The following is a 22,816-nucleotide window of genomic DNA, read 5'->3' as shown; positions in this document are numbered from 1 at the left end:
CAGGGCAGGCGATTCAGGGGAGGAGTTTCAGTGCATGAGATTCTGGGCAGGAGTTTCAGAGCAGCAGTTTCCTGGCAGCAGTTTCAGAGCATGAGATTCAAGGTAGGAGTTTCAGCGCAGGAGTTTCAGGGCAGCAATTTCAGGATAGGGGTTTCAGGGCAGGAAATTCAGGGCAGGAGATTCAGGGCATGAGATTCAGGGCAGGAGTTTCAGATCATGGGATTCAGTGCAGTAATTTCAGGGCAGGAGATTCATGCCAGGAGTTTCAAGGCAGGAGTTTCAGGGCAGCAGTTTCAGGGCATGAGATTCAGGGCTGGAGTTTCACGTCAGGAGATTCAGGGCAGATGTGTCAGGTCAGTAGTTTGAAGGCATGAGTTTTAGGGCAGGAGATTCAGGGCTGGAGTTTCAGGGAATGAGATTCAGGACAGGAGCTTCAGGGTCGTAGTTTCACGGAAAGAGTTTTTGGGCCCGAGTTTCAGCGCAAGAGATTCAGGGCAGCAGTTTCAGCGCAGGAGTTTCAGAGCAGCAGTTTCCGGGCAGCAGTTTCAGGGCATGAGATTCAAGGCAGGAGTTTCAGGGCATGAGTTGCAGGGCATGTGTTTCAGTTCACGAGATTTAAGGCAGGAGTTTCAGGTCTATAGTTTCAGGGCAGGAGCTTCAGGCCATGACTTTCAGAGCAGGAGTTTCACTTCAGGAGATTCAGTGCAGAAGTGTCGTGTCAGGAGTTTGAAGGCATGAGTTACAGGGCTGGCATTCAGGGCAGGAGTTTCAGGGTAGGAGATAAAGGGCAGCATTTCAGTGCAGCATTTTCAGGGTAGGAGAATCAGGGCAGGGGGTTCAGGGTAGTTGTTATAGGGCTATAGTTTCAGGTCAGGAGTTGTAGGGCAGGAGTTTCAGGGCAGGAGTTTCAGGGCAGCAATTTCAGGGTAGGAGCTTCAGGGCAACAGTTTCAGGGCAGCAGTTTCAGGGCTGTAGTTTCGGGGCAGTAGTTTTAGGGCAGTAGTTTCAGGGCAGGAGATTTAGGGCAGGAGTTTCAGAGCAGGAGTTTCCGGGCAGCAGTTTCAGGGCATGAGATTCAAGGCAGGAGTTTCAGGGCATGAGTTTCAGGTCAGGAGTTTCATGTCATGAGATTCATGGCAGGCGTTTCAGGGCTGTAGTTGCAGTGAAGGAGTTTCAGGACATGAGTTTCAGAAAAGGAGTTTCACGTCAGGAGATTCAGTGCAAAAGTTTCAGGTCAGGAGTTTGAAGGCATGAGTATCAGGGCAGGAGATTCAGTGTGGGAGATTCAGTACAGGAGTTTCAGTGCAGGAGTTTCAGGGCAGGAGATTAAGTGCAACATTTCAGGGCAGCAGTTTCAGGGCATGAGATTCATGGTAGTTGTTTCAGGGCTGTAGTTTCAGGGCAGGAGTTGTACGGCAGGAGTTTCAGGGCAGCAGTTTCAGGGCATGAGATTCAGGGCAGTAGTTTCAGGGCAGGAGTTTCAGAGCATGAGATTCAAGGATTCAAGGTGGGGGTTTCAGGGCAGGAGTTTCAGGGTAGGAGTTTCAGGGCAGTAGTGTCAGGGCTGTCGTTTCAGGGCAGGGGTTTCAGGGCAGGAGTTTCAGGGCATGAGATTCTGGGCAGGAGTTTCAGGGCTGCAGTTTCCGGGCAGCAGTTTCAGAGCATGAGATTCAAGGTGGGAGTTTCAGGGCAGGAGTTTCAGGGCAGGAGTTTCTGGGCAGCAGTTTTGGGGTAGTTGTATCAGGTCATGAGATTCAGGGCAGGAGCTTCAGGGCAGTAGTTTCAGGGCAGTATTTTTAGGGCAGGAGTTTCAGGTCATGAGATTCAAGGCAGCAGTTTCAGGGCAGCAGTTTCAGGGCAGGAGTTTTAGGGCAGGGGTTTCACATCAGGTGACCCTATTGACATTAATGGGTCTGCAGTTGAGAGGGTGAGTAGTTTCAAGTTCCTCAGTATAGACATTTGCGATGATATCACCTGAAATGTACATACCGGCTGTGTGGCGAAAAAAGCACAACAGTGCTTCTTTCACTTTAGAGGCCTGAAGAAGTTTGGCACGAGTCCCCAAATCTTCAGGACTTTAACAGGGGCACCATCAAGAGCATCCTGACTGGCTGTGTCTGTGCCTGCTCTGGGAACTTTACTACTCTCAATCACAGGGCACTGCAGAAAATGTTGTGGACAGCCCATTGCATCTGTGGATGTGAATTTTCCTCTACTCAGGACATTTACTGCAGTAGATGCATAAACAGAGCCCAGAGGATCATCAGGGGCTCCAGCCACCCTAACCACAAACTATTTCAGCTGCTTCCATCTAGCAAATGGTACCACAGGTTATGTGCTTTATGGCTGGCTATGTGGGTGCATATATAGAGTGTGAGTGGTTGCCGCCCATGCTTATGTATTTGAAGGGTCTGCTCCTCAAGTTCTAGTTGGACTACAGCCCTACACTCCTGACTTTGGGTACTTGGTGGAAAGGGGTTGAGGTGGGATAGTCAGGAGATCTTCTTTTCAACTATCTCCTGAGCCCGACCAAGATGATCGAGGCAGAGTGCAAACAGCAACCTGCCCAGCCGGCTGCTGGTACCTCTTATGAGGATATACCCTTCCAGGTGTCCCCGGAGAGGGAACATGTGTTGTCCATGAGCACCTTGGGAGGGTGTTCCAGGACTGGGGGATGCCAAGGGAGTTTGACGGCATCGTAAAAAAGGGTAATCATGTTTTTAATTCTAATAAAATCGCATATATTATTTTATTTTTTCTTAAGAAAGAATATGTGAGCAAGGAAGGGAGGAGAATGGCAGTATGAGAAAGGCAGGCAGTGAGGGGGAGAAGGGATGAAAGAGAAGGACCAACATTGAGGAAAAGTGTGAGGAGAGAGGAAGCCAGGACAGAAAATGGAGGAACTAAGGAGAAAAGGTTGCAGACTGACCCTGCAGAGACAGAGAGTGCGAACAACCATGGGAAGTAACCTCTTGCACTAGTACTCTTACCTTTATCTAGTTGTCATTTTTGCACAAGAGTAAATAGTGTACAATTAGTGTTAATATAACATTGGGATCACATGTTTGTCCTCATCTATTAACGCACTGTTCTGCTCCTGCATGAAGTAAGTTTTATGGTATTTATACCCTTTGGCATATTCGTCAACAACAACACTAAATATGAACATGGAAGAAGGAAGAGTGGCTGACCCAGGGAAGGTCAGAAGTCATCAGACCATGTTGTGAGATCTACCTGCCCTGTTCAGCCAGGTTTGTGGGATTCACTAGATGTTTGCTCAGATGCTGTGTGAGGTGTGGGGACCACGTTAGTCTCCTTTACCCAGCTTTCCAAAAAAGAGACTGGTCTGTTATCTTAGTGTCTTGTTTATATTTTCTTTCTCTTTACCTCTATTCCCACGAGATTTTCGTGCTGATTTCTCAATAGAAAAAGATTAAGTTAAAGAGCTTTACAGATAGAAAAAAGAACATCAGGTGGCGCCTGCCGGGAGTGGAAATGCAGGGGCAGACCAGAGTATCATCCACCTGCAACTGAACAATGGCTGCTGATTGGATGGCGATTAATCATCATCATCATCATCATCATCGTCGTCATCATCATCATTGTCGTCGTCATCATCATCATCTTCTGTGTTGATCTCGCCTGAAAGTACGTGCTCAATCCAGTCCTCTAGCTCATCAGTGCTGGGTAGGTCATCCTCATCCATGTCAAGCCAGACGCTGTCGGCCTGCAGCCATAGAGAGAGAGAGAGAGAGGGGGGGAGACTAAGAGAGAAGAGAGGGAAGGCACAAGAGATTCTGGAGATGGAAATTTGGAGAGCACACACAAAATCTATCAACAGCTCTATTTCCATCTTTAATATCTTTATTTTTCCCTTTCAGTGTTCTTTTGAAGACCCTGACCTGGAGTTACATGCAGACTTCGGTTCTTTGCGGGAATGGGACCTGTTCTCGGGGTTTCAGGACCGGCTGTTGTTGCTCAGCACGCCAAGGGGATGTCCTGAGAGTCCGGCTGAAATTTGAAAGCCTAAGATCTCAGGGCTCTGGAGACGGGTGGATTGAGGGTTGGTATCCCGACAGGAGACCTGTGTGTCATCGGGGAGGCCGGAAAATCTTTCGCTGTGGGCCCGTAGATCCGAGATCTTTACTATCTTCAGGCACAGAGCTTTTAAAAAGCAACGAAATGGATTTTTTTAATATCGTAAACTAGCAGGTTGTTGTTATCTCTCCCGTTCGCTGTGAAAATGGGAGACACCTCCCTCTCCCTTATTAGGGAGAGAGAGAACCTGTAGTTTGTCAATTGCTGGATGAAAAGCGGTAGTCTTTGGGGTAACTGCAATGTCTATGTATTTGCTATTGCCTAGCTCATGCTTGTGCTCGATAGCGGGTGTGCTTTTTTTGCTGGGGAGGGGGAGGGGGGATTGTTGCTTGTTGCCGCAACGCGCGGGAGGGGAGAGCTGGGGGGGACTTTGGAGTTCTTATGTTTAACTGTCGTTCATTCTTTGGGGCACTTCTCTTTTTCGTGGATGTTTGTGAAGAAAAAACATTTCAGGATGTATATTGTATACATTTCTCTGACATTAAGTTGGACCTTTGGACCTTTGGACCTTTGAACCTTTGAAATACTGAAGGAACTCAGCAGATCAAGAAGCATCTGTGGAGGGAAAAGAGCAACCTTGCCAGCTGAGGCAGTGTTGCACCTGTGAGTCTTTTGATGTCATTTATTGTATCCGATGCTCCCAATGTGGAATCCTCTACATTAGTGAGTACCGACCCGGATTGGCAGACAACTTTGGCAAGTATATTTGCATTGCTCGCTGAGATCTCACAACAGCCACCATTTCAACTCTACTTCCTGTTCCCATACCTACCTTCAATTAATGATCTCCACAGTGGTCACAGATGCAGGTTGAAGGAGGAACACCTCATATTCCACCTGGGTACCTCCAATCTGATTGCATGAAAGTAGCCATCTCTAACTTACGGTAATGACTGCCCCCTGTTTCTTTTTACAACTGCCAACCTTTTTCTCTCATTTTGGTTGCCCTCTCACCCCATCTCCTCCCCGCCCTCATGATGTGTCCATGACCTTCTACTGGTTTCCCACCCTCCTTCCCTTTATTGCTCTTCCACCTATCAACTCCCAGCTTCTCACATTCTTTCTCTCTGCCTCCAATCAATCTTTAATTGTTCAACAATTGTTCATCCCAGTTTGGCAAAAGAATAAATCAAGGAAGGTAGTGCACCCGTGTCTGACAAGGGAAATTAAGGATAGTATCAATTCCAAAGAAGAAGCATACAAATTAGCCAGAAAAAGTGGCTCACCTGAGGACTGGGAGAAATTCAGAGTCCAGCAGAGGAGGACAAAGGGCTTAATTAGAAAGGGGAAAAAAGATTATGAGAGAAAACTGGCGGGGAACATAAAAACTGACTGTAAAAGCTTTTATAGATATGTGAAAAGAAAAAGATTGGTTAAGACAAATGTAGGCCCCCTACAGACAGAAACAGGTGAATTGATTATGGGGAGCAAGGACATGGCAGACCAATTGAATAACTACTTTGGTTCTGTCTTCACTAAGGAGGACATAAATAATCTTCCGGAAATAGTAGGGGACAGAGGGTCCAGTGAGATGGAGGAACTGAGGGAAAAACATGCTAGTAGGGAAGTGGTGTTAGGTAAATTGAAGGGATTAAAGGCAGATAAATCCCCAGGGCCAGATGGTCTGCATCCCAGAGTGCTTGAGGAAGTAGCCCAAGGAATAGTGGATGCATTAGTGATAATTTTTCAAAACTCGTTAGATTCTGGACTAGTTCCTGAGGATTGGAGGGTGGCTAATGTAACCCCACTTTTTAAAAAAGGAGGGAGAGAGAAACCATGAAATTATAGACCGGTTAGCCTAACGTCGGTGGTGGGGAAAATGCTAGAGTCAGTTATCAAAGATGTGATAACTGCACATTTGGAAAGCGGTGAGATCATCGGACAAAGTCAGCATGGATTTGTGAAAGGAAAATCATGTCTGACGAATCTCATAGAATTTTTTGAGAATGTAATTAGTAGAGTGGATAGGAGAGAACCAGTGGATGTGGTATATTTGGATTTTCAAAAGGCTTTTGACAAGGTCCTACACAGGAGATTAGTGTGCAAACTTAAAGCACACAGTATTGGGGGTAAGGTATTGATGTGGATAGAGAATTGGTTGGCAGACAGGAAGCAAAGAGTGGGAATAAACGGGACCTTTTCAGAATGGCAGGCAGTGACTAGTGGGGTACCGCAAGGCTCAGTGCTAGGACCCCAGTTGTTTACAATATATATTAATGACTTAGACAAGGGAATTAAATGCAGCATCTCCAAGTTTGTGGATGACACGAAGCTGGGCGACAGTGTTAGCTGTGAGGAGGATGCCAAGAGGATGCAGGGTGACTTGGATAAGTTAGGTGAGTGGGCAAATTCATGGCAGATGAAATTTAATGTGGATAAATGTGAAGTTATCCACTTTGGTGGCAAAAACAGGAAAACAGATTATTATCTGAATGGTGGCCAATTAGGAAAAGGGGAGGTGCAACGAGACCTGGGTGTCATTATACACCAGTCATTGAAAGTGGGCATGCAGGTACAGCAGGCGGTGAAAAAGGCGAATGGTATGCTGGCATTTATAGCAAGAGGATTCGAGTACAGGAGCAGGGAGGTACTACTGCAGTTGTACAAGGCCTTGGTGAGACCACACCTGGAGTATTGTGTGCAGTTTTGGTCCCCTAATCTGAGGAAAGACATCCTTGCCATAGAGGGAGTACAAAGAAGGTTCACCAGATTGATTCCTGGGATGGCAGGACTTTCATATGATGAAAGACTGGATGAACTGGGCTTGTACTCGTTGGAATTTAGAAGATTGAGGGGGGATCTGATTGCAACATATAAAATCCTAAAGGGATTGGACAGGCTAGATGCAGGAAGGTTGTTCCCGATGTTGGGGAAGTCCAGAACGAGGGGTCACAGTTTGAGGATAAAGGGGAAGCCTTTTAGGACCGAGATTAGGAAAAACTTCTTCACACAGAGAGTGGTGAATCTGTGGAATTCTCTGCCACAGGAAACAGTTGAGGCTAGTTCATTGGCTATATTTAAGAGGGAGTTAGATATGGCCCTTGTGGCTAAAGGGATCAGGAGGTATGGAGGGAAGGCTGGTGCAGGGTTCTGAGTTGGATGATCAGCCATGATCGTACTGAATGGCGGTGCAGGCTCGATGGGCCAAATGTCCTACTTCTGCACCTATTTTCTATGTTTTAACCTCTTCAGGTCTCACCTATCACCTCCCAGTTTGTGCTCTTCCTCTTCCTTCACCTTCTTATTCTGGTTTCTGGCCCTTTCTATTCCAGTCCTGCTGAAGGACCTCAGTCCAAAACATGAACTGTTCACCTCCCACCATAGATGTTGCTTGGCCTGATGAGTTCCTCCAGCATTTCCTGTTTGTTATTCAAGAGAGGCTCTGTGACTGCAAAGGTCATCCAACCCCCACACTCAACTCCCTCCATTGTTGATTGCTGCATGAAATGAGTCTTCACCACATTCTAGATGGGAGGGTGGCTTGCTTTCATGGAGGGGAGACCACTCAGTTTGAAGTTCAGGCAGACCCCTCAAGAGGAGAAATAGAAAGAAGGAGGGCACCTGGAAAGACCTGGTTTCTACACAAACAGATATAGAAAAAATAAGAATCAAACGCAGGAAGAGACCATTCAGCACATTCAGTATTGTGTTCTGTTCTGGCTGCATCATTATAGGAAGGATGTGGAAGAGCGAATGCAGAGGAGATTTACCGGAGGATGCTGCCTGGATTAGAGATCATGTCTAATGGGGAAAGTTTGAGCGAGCTAGGACTTCTGTCTTTGGAGTGAAAAAAGTTGAGAGGTGACTTGATAAAGGTAAAAAAGACGATGAGGGGCGTAGATAGAATGTGCAGCTGATATCTTTTCCCCAGTGCAGCTATGTGAGGGGGCATAATTTTATGATGAGTGAAGGAAAGTATAGGGGAAATCCCAGAGTTTTTTTTCACACACAGAGTGATAAGTGCATTGTACACACTGCCATGTGGGAAGAAGGGAGTAGATTGGCTTTGGAGTAGGTTAGCACAAAAGCACAGTATCTTCAGCCAAAGGGTCTGAACTGTGATATGCTATTCTATGATCGGTGACCATCCTTCTCTCATTTAACCCACAAGCATTGGAGAAAACTCAGGAAAAAAGTCTGGTGAACTCAGAATAAATGAACACAGAATGGACCCAGTCAGTGAGGACATTGGTAGTGCCGCCTCATCAGAAAAGAGGATCTGTACAGGAGAGCCAAGCACTCCAGTTATGGGAAGAGATTGGAGAGGCTGGGCCTGATCTCTCTGAAGCAGAGGAGGCTGAGAGGTCACAAGAGACTTCTAGCCATGAATCAAAGAAACAGGCTGTCAATCAGTTTTATAAAATCATGTAGATGATGGGATTCTACTTCTGTTGGTGAGAATCTTTCAGACAAGAGAGTTTATAATGATGGGAGGTTTCAGAGGAGTTCTGGGAAGTCTGCTTTTCCCATAGGAGTTTCGAACTTATTCACACTGCCTGAAGGTGGGGTGGAGTGCGGAGGCAGAGACTCTCATCACACTGATGCCCCTGGACCAGCATTTGAATCACCGAGGAAGGTATGGACTGAGTGCTGTGAAATGGAATTGAAATAGATAGAGAAATAACCACCATGGGCATGATGGGTCGAAAGTTCTTCATCTGTGCTGCATAATACCAACACCAATCCTGGAGCCACAGGCAAGTTTTTGGTAGATTAGAGCACAGTAAATGGTGTGACTTCAGTTAAGAAGGACAGCAAAGAAAAATCTATGAACTATGGACCAGTAAGCAAAACAACTGTGGTTGGTAGGTTACTACAGGGAATTCAGAGGAATAAGTTACACAAACATCTGGAGGGACAGGGGTTGATTAGGGATAGTCAATACACCTTTGTGTGTGGGAAATCATGTTTCATGAACTTGATTGAGCTTTTTGATGAGGTGTCAAAGAAGGTCCATGAAAGCAGGTCAAGCCATGGTCTATATGGAATTCAGTAAGACCTTTTTTAAGGTTAAGCATGGCCATCGGCTATGGGTGCAAGATCACTCCAGATCCAAGGAGATCTGGCTAATTGATGGCTAATTGATGAACCAAGTTCCCCCTGGGATCAATAAAGTATGACTATGACTATGACTACTATGTGTAAAGCAGAGGGTGATGATGCAATGTTGCTACTTGGAATAGAGGCCCATGATTATACCACTGCTATTATACCCAGAGGTGTACCACTGCTATTATCAGCTACATCTATATGGATGAAAATGTACAAAGGATGGCTTGTAAGTTTGCAAGAAGTCATTGGTATTGTTTGTAGGTGGTATTGTTAACAATGAAGATGATTATCAGGGCTTACGGTGGGACCTTGACCATTTTGAAAAGTGGACTGGGAAATGGTAAATGGAATTTAATTTTATACGTGCGAGGTATTGCAATTTCGAAAGTTATATCCAGGTAGGAAGTGCCCTGGAGAATGTTGTGCTACAGAGAGACCTTAGAGAACTTGGTACATGGTTTTTGAAAGTGGCACCGCAATAAACATGATGGTGAAGAAGATGCTTTTCATCAGTCAGGGTGCAGGGTAAGAAGTTGAGATTTTATGGTGCAGTTGTACAAGAGGCCATAATTGGAGTATGGTGTTCAGTTTTGCTCACTCTACTGTAAGAAATGTTATTAAACTGGGAAGTGTGCTGAAAAGATATACAAGGATGTTGGCAGGATTGTAAGGACTGGGTGAAAGGGAGAAGCTGAACTATAATACCATAAGACATAGGAGCAGAATTAGGCCATTTGACCCATTGAGTCTGCACTGCTATTCAATCATGGCTGATACTTTTTTACTCCTCCTGAACCCTATTTCCCAGCCTCCTCCCAGTAGATTTTGATGCCATGTCCAATCAAGAACCTATCAATATCTGCCCTAAATACATCCAATAACCTGGCCACCAGAGCTGCACATGGCAACAAATTCCACAAATTCACCACCGTTTGGCTAAAGAATTTTTCTGCATCTCTGCTTTAAATGGATGCCCCTCTAACCTGAGGCTGTGCCCTCTTGTCCTAGACTCTCCCATCTTGGGAAGCATCCTTTCCACATCTACTCTGTCTCGGCCTTTTAATATCTGAAGGGTTTCAATGAGATCCCCCTCATCCTTCTAAATTCGAGCGAGTACAGACCCAGAGCTATCAAACGTTCCTCATATGATAAACTTTTCATTCCTGGAATCATCCTTGTGAGCTTCCTCTGGACTCTCTCCAATGCCAGCATATCTTTTCTAAGATGAGGAGCCCAAAACTGCACACAGTACTCAAGGTGAGGTCTTACCAGTGCCTTATACAGCCTCAGCATCACATCCCTGCTCTTGTATTCTAGACCTCTTGAAATGAGAGCTAACATTGCATTTTCCCTTCTCACCACCAACTCAGCATTTAGGGTGTTCTGCACAAGGACTCCAAATCTATTTGCATCTCAGATTTTTAGATTTTCTCCCCGTTTAAAAAACAATCCACACATTTATTTCCACTACCAAAGTGCATGACCATGCATTTTCCATCATTATATTTCATTTGCCACTTTCTTGCCCATTCTCCGAAATCTAAGTCTTTCTGCATCCTACCTGTTTCCTCAACACCACCTGCCCCTCCATCAATTTTCTTATCATCTGCAAATTTGGCCACAAAGCCATCTATTTCATCATCTAAATCATTAATATACAGCATAAAAAGAAGTGGTCCCAACACCGACGCCTGCGGAACACGACTACATACTGACAGCCAACCAGACAAGGATCCTTTTATCCCCACTCGCTACCTCCTTCCAATCAGCTAATGCTCTAACCATGTTAGTAATTTTCCTGTAATACCACGGGCTCTGAACTTGGAAAGCAGCCTCATGTGTGGCACTTTGTCAAAGGCCTTCTGAAAGTCCAAATATACAACGTCCACTGCATTCCCTTTATCTATCTTACTTGTAGTCTCCTCAAAGAATTCCAGCAGGTTTGTCAAGCAGGAATTTCCATGGAGGAAACCATGCTGACTTTGGCCTATTTTGTCCTGTGTCACCAAGTACTCCATCACCTCATCCTTAACAATTGTCTCTGACATCTTCACAACCGGTAAGGTTAGGCTAACTGGTCTATAATTTCCTTTCTGCTGCCTTCCCCCTTTCTAAAGAGTGGAGTGATGTGCAATTTTCCAGCCTTCTGGCACTATGCCAGAGTCCATTGATTTTTGAAAGATCATTTCTAATTCTGCCACAATCTCTAACGCTACCTCTTTCAGAACCCTTTGGTGCAGTTCATCTGGTCAGGGTGACTTGTGTACTTTTTAGGTCTTTCAGCTTCTTGAGCATCTTCTCCCTTGTAATAGTAACTGCACCCGCTTCTCTTCATTAAACACACTACAACATCTGGCACACTGTTAGTGTTTTCCACAGTGAAGACTGAGGCAAAATACTCATTTAGTTCATCTGCCATCTCCTTGTCTTCTGTTATTATTTCTCCTGCCTCACTTTCTAGCAGTCCTATATCCATTCTCATCTATCTTTTATTTTTTACATACTTGAAAAAGTTCCTGCTATCTACTTTGATATTATTTGTTAGCTTGCTTTCATACTTCATCTTTTCCCTTCTAATGATTCTTTTAGTTGTCCTCTATAGGTTTTTAAAAACTTCCCAATCCTCTATCTTCCCACTATTTTTTGCTTTATTGTATGCCCTTTCTTTTGCTTTTACAATAGCTTTAACTTCCCTTGTCAGCCACTGTTGTACTATTTTACCATTTCAGTATTTCTTTATTTTTGGAATACACATGTCCTGCACCTTCCTCATTTTTCCCAGGAACTCATGCCATTGCTGCTCTGCTGACATCCCTGCCAGCAGCTCCTTCCAATTTACTTTGGCCAACTCCCATCTCAAACCACTGTAATTTCCCTTACTCCACTGAAATACTGCTACACGACTTTACTTTCTCCCTATCAAATTTCAATTTGAACACAATCATATTGTGATCACTGGTTCCCAAAGGTTCTTTTACCTTAAGCTCCCTAATTGCCTCCGGTTCATTACATAACACCCAATCCAGTATAGCTGATCCCCTAGTAGGCTCAACGACAAACTGCTCTAAAAAGCCATCTCTTAGGCATTCAACAAATTCACTCTCTTGAGATCCGTTACCAACCTAATTTTCCCAATCGCCCTGCATGTTAAAATCTCCCATGACTCTCATAACATTGCCCTTTTGACACGTCTTTTCTATTTCCTGTTGTAATCCATGGTTCACATCCCAGTCACTGTTGCAATCGCATTTCTTTCTCAGCACTATCTACCTGTCCATCTATCTTTGCATCCTCTGCAAACTTTGCCACAAAGCCATCAATCCCATTCTCTAAATGACTGGCAAACAATGTGAAGAGTAGCAGTCCCAATACTGACCCCTGAGGAACACAACTAGTCACTGGCAGCCAACCAGAAAAGGCCTTTTTTATTCCCACTCAATGCCTCCTGCCTGCCATCCATTCCCTTATCCTTGCCAATATCTTTCCTGTGAAGCCGTAGGATTTTAACATGTTAAGCAGTTTCATGTGTGGCTCCTTATCAAATGCCATTTGAAAATACAAGTAAATGATATCCACTGCCTCTCCTTTGTCCACCCAGCTGGATACTTCCCCAAAGGACTCTAACAGATGTGTCAGGCAAGGTTTCCCTTACAGAAACCATGCTTCATTTGACTTGGTTTATCATTAGTCTCAAGTTACCCGGAAACCAAATCCTTAATGATAAACTCCAACACTTTCCCAGCCACTGAGGTTAGGCTAACTGGCCTACAACTTCATTTCCTTTGCCTTCCTCCCTTCTTAAAGAGAGGAATGACATTTTCAGTTCTCCAGTCCTCCAGGTCCATGCTAGAATCAAATGATTCTTGAAAGATCATGTCCAATGCGTCTGTTATCTCTACAGCAACCTCTCTCAGGACTCTGGGATGTAGTCCATCTGGTCCAGGTGACTTATCCACCCTAAGACCCTTGAGTTTGCCAAGCACTTTCAGTACCCTGCTTTATATTATTGACAAGTTTGCCCTCATATTTCATCATTTCCTTCTTATGGCTTGTTTAGTTGCCCTTTGTTGGGTTTTAAAAGCTTCCCAATCATCCAACTTCCCACTCACTGTTGCTACCTTATGTGCCTTTTCCTTGGCTTCTATGCAGTCCTTAACTTCCCTTGTCAGCCACAGTTGCCTATCCCTGTCATTTAAGAGCTTCCTCTTCTGTGGAACATGTCTATCCTGTGCCTTTTATTAATTCCAGAAACTTCAGCCTCCTCTGCTCTACCATCATCCCTGCCAGTATCCTCCTACTGGTCAAGCTTCTCTCTCATGCCTCTGTAACTCCCTTTATTCCATTGCAATATTGATACGTGTGACTTGTACTTCTCCCTCTCAAACTGTACTATGAATTCAATCATATTATGATCATTGTCCCCTCAGGGTCCTTTTACAATAAGCTCCCTAATGAGATCTGGGTTATTACACAACACCCAATCTAAGATCGCCTTTTCCCTAGCAGGCTCAAGCACAAGTTGCTCTAAAAAACCATCTCATAGGCATTCAACAAATTCCCTTTATTGTGATCTGACACCAACCTGATTTTTCCAAACCCCTTGCATATTGAAGTCCCCCATTACTATTGTGACGTTACCCTTGTTCCATGCCTTTTCCGTGTCCTTTTGCAATCTCAACCCCACACCATGGCTACTATTTGAAGGCCTATATATGATTCCCATCATGTTTTTTTTTTACCCTTGCAGTTGCTTAACTCCACCCACAAAGATTCAACATTCTCTGACCCTATGTCACCTCTTTCTAAACATGTAATTCCATGTCTTACCAACAGAGCCATACACTGCCTATGCCTTTCTCCCTGTCCTTTCAATACAAAATATATTCTTGATGTTAAGCTCCCAACTATGGCCTTCTTTTAGCCATGACTCAGTGATGCCCACAACGTCATGCTGACTAATCTCTAATTGTGCCATGAGTTCATCAACCTGATAATGAATGTGACGCACATTTAAATACAGCACCTTCAGTCCTGCACTCTTCATCCTTTTGATCTTTGCCTGTGATATAACTAAACTCTTTGCTGTCTGCATTTGTACCCAGTCATTGGCTTATCCTTCCTTGCATTCATGTTACACCCATCATCTACTTGTAAACGTGCTGGCTCACCCTAAGCTCTATCATACTGGTTCCCATCTCCCTGCCCTATTAGTTTAAAGCACTCCCAACAGCTCTAGTAAACCTGCCCCCAAGAATATTGGTCCCCCTCAGATTCAAGTGCAACCCATCCCTTTTGTACAGGTTCCATCTGTCCCAGAAGGGGTCCCAATGATCCAGAAAACTGAATCCCTGCACCTTGCTCCAATTCTTCTGCCACCTCATTCTATTCCTTTCCTCACTGTCGTGTGGCACAAGCAGCAATCTCAAGATTACTACCCTTGAGGTCCTGCTTTTCAGCTTCCTTCCTAAATCTCTGTATTCTGTGTTCAGAACCTTCTCCCTTTTCCTACCCATGTCATTGATACTAATATGTACCACAACTTCTAGCTGCTCTCCTTCCCCTTTCAGGATATTATGGACGTGTTCAGAAACATCGCGGACCCTGGCACCTGGGAGGCAAACTACTATCCATTTTCCTTTTTCTCACCCACATAATCACCTATCTGTCCTCCTAATTATAGAATCCTCTATTAGTGCTGCCATCCTCTTCAGAGCCACAGGGGCAGACTCAGTGCCAGAGGGACGGCTGCTGTTGCCTCTCCCATGTAGGTCCTCCTCTCTCCTTAGTGTATTCAAAATGGAGCACTTATTGTTGAGGGGGATGGCCACAATAATACTCCCCACTATCTGATGTTCTCCCTTCCCTACCTATTAATCTTTCTCCTGTCTCAGGCTAGGGTCTAAACATCGTTGGACGTGCTTCCAGCAACCTGTCCCTGATCTTACGTTCTGTGTTCAGATTGCAGAACAGTGATCCTTCCACCTTTCTGTCTCCAGATTGACACTTGTTATCCACACTTCTCGTTATACCACCCACCAACAGACAGTTGGAACAACAGAAGAGAGGGGAAAAGGACCATAGCATGTGAGGAGGGCTGGGACCTGGGCAATGCAGACTTCACGATACAATTCTGCAGGAACAGAGGGAGCTGTACCATCCAATGGGGAATCCTTCCAGTGGAAGGAGTCACCGGTCCGACCCACAGAGAGTCGCAGTGTTACCAACTCACAGATTTGTACAGCACAGAAGAAGACCTATAGTGTCCATGGCGACCCTTCTGTCCATCTACACTGACCCTATTTGCTCAAATTAGGACTGTATCCTGTTCCTTGCTTTCTGGTAACTGTCTAAATGCTTGTTAAACATGGTGATGTGGTGAGCAGCAATGTTCTAACAGGGATACAGAAACAAAACATAATGCAGAGGACTGAACCTGGAAAAAGGAACTTGCCCACTTAGGGAACAGCCTAATTCTCCATAAGGAAAAAATCCTGGATACCACACAAACCCTTGGTATCCTGCAGATTGTCAACAAGCACCGAGGGCAGTTATAAACACTGTCCCTAGATCAGGATAACCAGGTATTATCTCCAAGTTGCAAATGACAGAAAGCTGGGCTGTGAGGTGGACGTGAGGGTGCAAAGAAGTTGCAGGTTGATTTTGACTGGCTAAGAGAGTGGTAGAAATATCAGCAGGTTAATGTAGTGGGGTGAATCAAATCAGCTGTAATGCACTGTGGCCTCCTCCTGTGCCAGAGTTAATATGGAATTGTATCCCCAACACATCTGTTCCCCACCTTTCCCATTACAGCTCCGCAACCATCACCAGTACCCCCCCACCTCCCCACACACAGATACATACACAACTCACCGGCCCTTCAGAAAGCCACCTCATACGTGCAAAACACTTACGTCAGTGACATTGACGATCCCAATCTGGGGCGCGGACAAATCGATGTTGAATGTTTTCTCCCAGTATGGGTTCAGCTGCAGAAAGGGAAATGGGAGAGAGGTGAGCAGAGATTAGAGATGGAGGGCAGGCATGGCCAAAGGGCAGGGGCAGCAAAAGAGGAATGACAATGACTTTTCCTCCCCAGAAGGAAGTTGGTGTAATGTTCAGGATAAACGTAAATATTCTGCCCCTCCTTCCAGGCTTGCAGCATCTTGCAAACTTTGACAGAAAGTGCCCACAGACATCCTATCCAACAGACTTCCCAGCACTCAACTCCTGGCAGGACCAGGAGAGGAGGTAGCCAGCCTGACACAAGGCCCAGGACACTGGAAAGGGACCAATCACAAGCAAAAGAAAATCTGCAGATGCTAGAAATCCAAGCAACAAACACAAAATGCTGTAGGAACTAAGCAGGCCAGGCAGCATCTATAGAAAAGAGTATAGTTGATGTTTTGGGCCAAGACCATAAGTCATAGGAGCAGAATTAGGCCATTCAGCCGATCTAGTCCCTTCATCAGGACTGAAGGAAAAAAAGATGCGGAATCAGAGTTGGAAGGTGAGAGGAGGAGAGGAAGAAACACAAGGTGATAGGTAAAACCTTGAGGGGGTGAAGGATGAAGTGAAAAGGTGGGAAGTTGATTGGTGAAAGACATACAGGGCTGGAGAAGGGGAAATCTGATAGGAGAGGACAGAAGGCCATGGAAGAAAGAAAAGGGGGAGGAGCACTAGAGGGAAGTGATGAGCAGGTAAGGAGATAAGGTGAGAGAGGGAAAGGGGAAAGAGAAATGGTGAAGGAGGCAGTTTAATTCCACTTCCCATTCTGACATGTTAGTCCATAGCCTCCTCTACTGTCGTGATGAGGCCACACTCAGGTTGGAGGAGTAACGCCTTATATACCTCCTGGGTAGCCGCCAACCTGATGGCATGAACATCAATTTCTTGAACCTGGTAATGCCCTGGCCCCTTCACCGTTCCCCATTCCCTTTTCACCTGTCTCACCTTATCTCCTTACCTGCCTACCACCCCCCTCTCATGCTCCTCTCCCTTTTCTTTCTTCCACTGCCTTCTGTCCTCTCCTATCAGATTCCCCCTCCTGTAGCCCTGTACCTTTTTCATCAATGAACTTCCCAGCTCTTAACTTTGATACCACCCCCTGGTTTCACCTGTCACCCTGTGTTTCTTCCTCCCCTGTCCCTGCCTTCTAACTCTGACTCATCATCTTTTTTTGTCCAGTCCTGATAAAGGGTCTCGGCCTGAAATGTCGACCGTACTCTTTTCTATAGATACTGCTGGCCTGCAGAGTTCCTCCAGCATTCTGTATCTGTTGCACTGGAAAAGGTTATGGTCAGAGTAAGTTTACAGCAAAGCCTGGCATTATCTGTAGGGATAGGCCAATGATGGAGTAAAGGGAACAGCTGGGTTGGAGTAAGGTTTAGGTTAAGGGTATTGTTAGGATTGCAAGTACATTTAAATAAGGTCAGAGTGAGTCTGAGGCTGGGACACAATGAGCACTAGGAACTGAGCAAGTGCTTGGGTCTGGCTTCAGGTATGGGCTTGATGATGAGGGTCAGGCAGAGCATCGAAGTCAGGTTTAGAGTCAGTGACAAAGAAAGTGGAACGGATGTTGGGAGGGGTTGAGGAGTGAGGGGCCTTGGGAATGGTTGGAAAGTGAGGCAGCTGTAGTTAAGGGTTGGGGAATGAAAGAGACATTGGGAAGTTTTTGGAAGTGGGACAGACGTTGGGAAGAGTTGTGTAGTGAAGGCTCCTTGGGGAGGGTTGGCACGTGAGGAAGCCATTCATATGAAAAGTGATGGGAACTGTGGATTGATATGAAAGGTGAGGCTCATAGATTTGAGATGGTCTTAGAGCCTGGGCAGTGAGGTTGTACCCAGGTTTTGTGTGAGCTGGGGCTCAGGATGTTTTAGGGTAGGACAGGGATGTGGGAGTTTGGTTTGGGGAGTGAAGACGAAGGTGTGTAGGTTTGGGAACAGGCTGTGTTCATCTGGGAACCATCAGTGAATCAAAGTTCTCAGTGCAACACGTACCAGAGGGAAGTCTTCAGGATCGATCCAGATGATGCTGAGGTCTGGATTGTCAGTGTTGTCCTCTGCCACTTCCTTCAGAATCTCCAGGAATTCATAACCATCTAGGACAGGGAGAATCCAGGGGGAAAGAGAGAAGCAGTGATTATGGCAGTAATAGTACATCGATGCAACTTCACCTTCAGTGTGCCTCCTTGCCACCCTTCCCACAGAGCATAGCACCCTCACTGGCTCCAGCCACAGCTAGCAGGTCCCTCACTGCCCTACTGAACAGTGAGGAGCTCCCTTACTCAGCCCTTCCCAAAGAATGGTGCTCCCTCAGCAGTGAGGGGTTGTTAGTCAGAGAATTGGTTAGGTAGCAACAGAAGTAATGGCCAGAGGAGGTTACAGAGACAGGGAGGTTTGTAGATGTCAGAGGAGGCTACAGAGACAGGAAGGGTGCAGAGGCCAGAGAAGGTTGCAGGGATAAGGAAGCTGGGGGGACCAAAGGGGGTGACAGCAATGGAGAATGGGTTGGGGCCGGTGGGGTGACAGGAATAAAGACTGCTCTCTTGAAATAACTATTGCCCGTTGTATTTCCAAAATAAAGCCAACAAGATTGGTCTCAGCCCTGTCTCTGAGCATCACCTGCGTCATCCTCCTCTGCAAAGGCCACGATGTGTATCCCATTGATGTCGTCCTCCTGAGTCCAGATGGGTGGTGGGGTGTAGGGATGGGGAAGACAAAGAATCACAAGGTCATGAAACAGCTTGTGTCACCAAAGCTGCATCACAGGCAGCGGAAGATGAGAGGTCACTAGAGGGGTGATAACAGAGCAGTCTCTGAGCAATATGAACACTCACCCAGGTCTCGTACATACTATCAGGCTTCAGCTTCCGCAGAGTAGCCCTGCAAACATTCAAACCATTATGTTTAGAAAATCATTGAGCATTTCCACAGTAAAGCTCCCCTTGTACTTATTTATTACACCCTCCCTCCACACTGTCCATCACATACTCCTAGGGGAGGGCCAGACACAGAGTGAAGCTCCCTCTACACTGTCCCTCACACAGTCCCAGGGAATGGATTAGACACAGAGTGAAACTCCCTCTACATCATCCCATCACACACTCCCAGGGCACGCGTCAAACACAGAGTGAGACTCCCTCTACACTGTCCCATTACACACTCCCAGAACACGAATCAGACAAAAGTATTGTTCTCTCTACACTGTCCCATCGCACACTGACAAAGCACGGTTCAGACATTGAGTGGAGTTCCCTCTACTGTGTCTCGCAGGGATGGGTTAGACACAGAGTGACGATCCCTCTGCTTTCTGCCCTCTGCTCACCTTTTATGTTCATTGACATAATTGACAATTTCTTTCTCCGTGTAGGGTTTTCCGGGGATTGTATCTGGCTCATCCATAAATGGTTCATAGAAGTCAACTTGGTTCATTTTAAGGTCCAGGTTATTTGCCACCTATATAAAGCAGAGAGAGACTTAGGAGCTCTTAACTATGGTGAGCAACGCATCCTTCACCCTGTTACCTGCCCCTCCGTGCATTCACACACGACTATCACCGGTCCTCTTAGAAGTGCTTCCCTCCCAGTTTCCTTGCATTTCTCTCATCTTGTGGCCTAACAATCAATGATTGTAAAATCTTCAGTTCCACTCACAACTCTTCAACAAATGAAGAACATCGTATCTGTATGTAGTGAGACCTGGTCATTATTCAGACACAGGCTGACAAATAACAAGTAAATTCACAAAGTATCAGGTAAGGACCATCTCAACAGGAGACAGTATGGCACTAATTTTCAAGCTAGTTATGGGAAGTGGTCAGGACAGTTTTGAAACTCAGGCCCTAAAAGGGGAAAGCTGATGTCAATATTGTTAGATGGAACTTGAGAACAAGAGACATAAGACACTAGTGATAGAAGTCTTTTAAAATCATGGGGTGGTACATCAAACTGAAGCAGGGAGGGGTTAAAACTGTGTGACTGATGTTGCTCCTCCTACGGTCGCAGGAAAAAGTACAAGGAGACAGTGACCATAAGACCATGAGACAGGAGCAGAATTAGGCCATTCAGTCCAACAGGTCTTCATCATGGCTGATCCTATATCCCATTCAACTCCATACAGCTGACATCTCACCATATCCCTTGATGCCCCAACCAATCAAGAATCTATTAATTTCCCCTTTAAATATAACACAGGCTTGGCCTCCACCGCAGTCTGTGGCAGAGCATTCCACAGATTTACTTCTCTCTGGCTAAAAAATTCCTCCTTACCTCTGTTCCAAAGGGTCACCCCTCAATTTGAAGGCTGTGCCCTCTAGTTCTGGATACTCTCACCATAGGAAACATCCTCTCCACATCCACCCCATCTAGTCCTTTCAACAATCGCTAGGTTTCAACAAGATCCTCCCACGTTCTTCTAAATTCCAGTGAGTACAGACCCAAAGCTGCCAAACGCTCCTCATGTTAATCCCTTCATTCCCAGAATCATCCTTGTGAACCTTCTCTTGACTCAGTCCAACGACAACACAACCTTTCTGAGATATGAGGCCCAGAACTGTTGACAATACAAACTGCAGCCTGACCAGTGTCTTATAAAGGCTCAGCATTATCTCCTTGCTTTTATATTACATTCCCCTTGAAATAAATGCCAACATTGTGTTTGCCTTCTTTACTGCAGACTCAACCTGTAAAATAACCTTCTGGGAGTCTTGCACGAGGACTCCTAAGTCCCACTGCACCTCTGATGTTTGAACCTTATGCCCATTTAGATAATAGTCCACACTATTGTTCCTTTTACCAAAATACATTATCATTCATTTCCCAACACTATATTCCATCTGCCACTTGTTTCCCCATTCTTTCAATTTGTCTAAGTCCTACTGCAATTGCATTTCTTCCTTTACTCCTCTACCTACTGTCCACCTATCTCCATTTCATCCGCAAACTTTCCCACAAATGAGTCCCTCTGCCATTTTATCATGGCTGATCTATTTCCATCTTAATCCCATTCTCCTGCCTTCTCCCCATAATCTTTCATGACTGATCAATAACCTATCAACATCCACCTTAAATGAACCCAGTGACCTGGCCTTCACAGACACCTTTGGTAATGAGTGCACAGATTCACCACCCTCTGGCTAAAGAGATTACCCCTAATCTTTTTTCTAAATGGATGTCATTCCTTTTCGAGGATGTGCCCTCTGATCTTAGACTCCCCCACCAAAGGAAGCATCCTCATCACATCCACTCTGTCAAGGCCTTTCAAAATTATGGATGAGCCTCCCATGGGGGATCTTCTCAAACGCCTCACTAAAATCCGTGTAAGCAACATTTGCTGCCTTGTTTTCATCAACTATCTTCATTGCCTCCCTATAAACTCAATTAAATCCATAAGGCATGGATTGCTCACACAAAGCCATGCTGGCTGTCCCAAAGTCGGCCATGGTTTTCCAAATGCTCAGAAATCTTATCTCCAAAGCCCTGACATCACTCCTGAAATAGGGCTACCAAAATTGAATGCAATACTCCAGATGTGGTTCAGATAGATTTATATGGTTGGAACTCTGCTGTTTCCGAGAAGTTTCTGAGCCTTGAAGTAAGAGCCTGAACAAATACGGACAAGCCTGCCATATATCTTCTTCAACACCCTCTCAAATGGTGTAGCTATTCTTCAAAGAACTATGGACTTGAACAGAAAGTTCCTGCTCTATATCAATTCTGTTCAGTGCAGGGTTTCCTCAAATCCCTTCTTATGGTGCAGATTTTCTTTTCCGTCTCTCCATCGTAGCCCACCCTCACCTCCCTTCTCCGAGTGCAGCACTCCCTCTTCACCACCCTTCCGAGAGTGCAGCATTCCCATAGCATGCTTCCCTCACTGCCCACAGCACTATCCCACCCCCTTCTCCCCCTAGTGCAGAGTTTCATCTTCACACATCCCCAATGTGGTTCTCCATATTGTCCATCCACAATGTGGCACACTCGTACTGTCCCTTCCATAGTGTGGCACACTCGTACTATCCCTCCCACAGTGTGGCACACTCGTACTATCCCTCCCACAGTGTGGGACACTCGTACTGTCCCTCCCGCAGTGTGGGACACTCGTACTGTCCACCCCACAGTGTGGCACACTCGTACTGTCCACCCCACAGTGTGGCACACTCGTACTGTCCCTCCCGCGGTGTGGCACACTCGTACTGTCCCTCCCACATGTGGCACACTCATACTGTCCCCCCCCCACAGTGTGGCACACTCGTACTGTCCCTCCCGCGGTGTGGCACACTCGCACTGTCCCTCCCACATGTGGCACACTCGTACTGTCCCCCCCCCCCACAGTGTGGCACACTCGTACTGTCCCTCCCGCGGTGTGGCACACTCGTACTGTCCCTCCCGCAGTGTGGCACACTCGTACTGCCCCTCCTGCAGTGTGGCACACTCGTACTGTCCACCCCACAGTGTGGGACACTCGTACTGTCCCTCCCACAGTGTGGCACACTCGTACTGCCCCTCCCACAGTGTGGAACACTGGTACTGTCCACCCCACAGTGTGGGACACTCGTACTGTCCCTCCCGCTGTGTGGCACACTCGTACTGTCCCTCCCACAGTGTGGCACACTCGTACTGCCCCTCCCACAGTGTGGGACACTCGTACTGTCCCTCTTGCTGTGTGGCACA

At 46.0% G+C, this 22,816-nt stretch overlaps 1 protein-coding gene across 1 annotated transcript in view; it reads right to left on the bottom strand.

Annotated features, from left to right (window-relative positions):
* Positions 1 to 3,349: 3,349 nt before the first annotated feature.
* LOC140192946 (calsequestrin-1-like) overlaps positions 3,350 to 22,816 on the bottom strand; it is a 58,289-nt gene continuing 38,822 nt past the window's right edge. The window contains exons 6-11 of the mRNA XM_072250418.1: positions 19,474 to 19,604; positions 18,986 to 19,031; positions 18,771 to 18,825; positions 18,147 to 18,247; positions 16,062 to 16,136; positions 3,350 to 3,727 (exon numbers count right to left, since the gene is read on the bottom strand). Coding sequence (XP_072106519.1) covers positions 3,560 to 3,727; positions 16,062 to 16,136; positions 18,147 to 18,247; positions 18,771 to 18,825; positions 18,986 to 19,031; positions 19,474 to 19,604 — 576 coding nt within the window. The 3' untranslated portion in view covers positions 3,350 to 3,559. The remainder of the gene's footprint in view (positions 3,728 to 16,061; positions 16,137 to 18,146; positions 18,248 to 18,770; positions 18,826 to 18,985; positions 19,032 to 19,473; positions 19,605 to 22,816) is intronic.

The sequence above is a fragment of the Mobula birostris genome, unplaced genomic scaffold (assembly GCF_030028105.1).
Source record: "Mobula birostris isolate sMobBir1 unplaced genomic scaffold, sMobBir1.hap1 scaffold_319, whole genome shotgun sequence".
Lineage (NCBI taxonomy): Eukaryota > Metazoa > Chordata > Chondrichthyes > Myliobatiformes > Myliobatidae > Mobula > Mobula birostris.
This window is presented reverse-complemented; position numbering and strand designations above follow the sequence as displayed.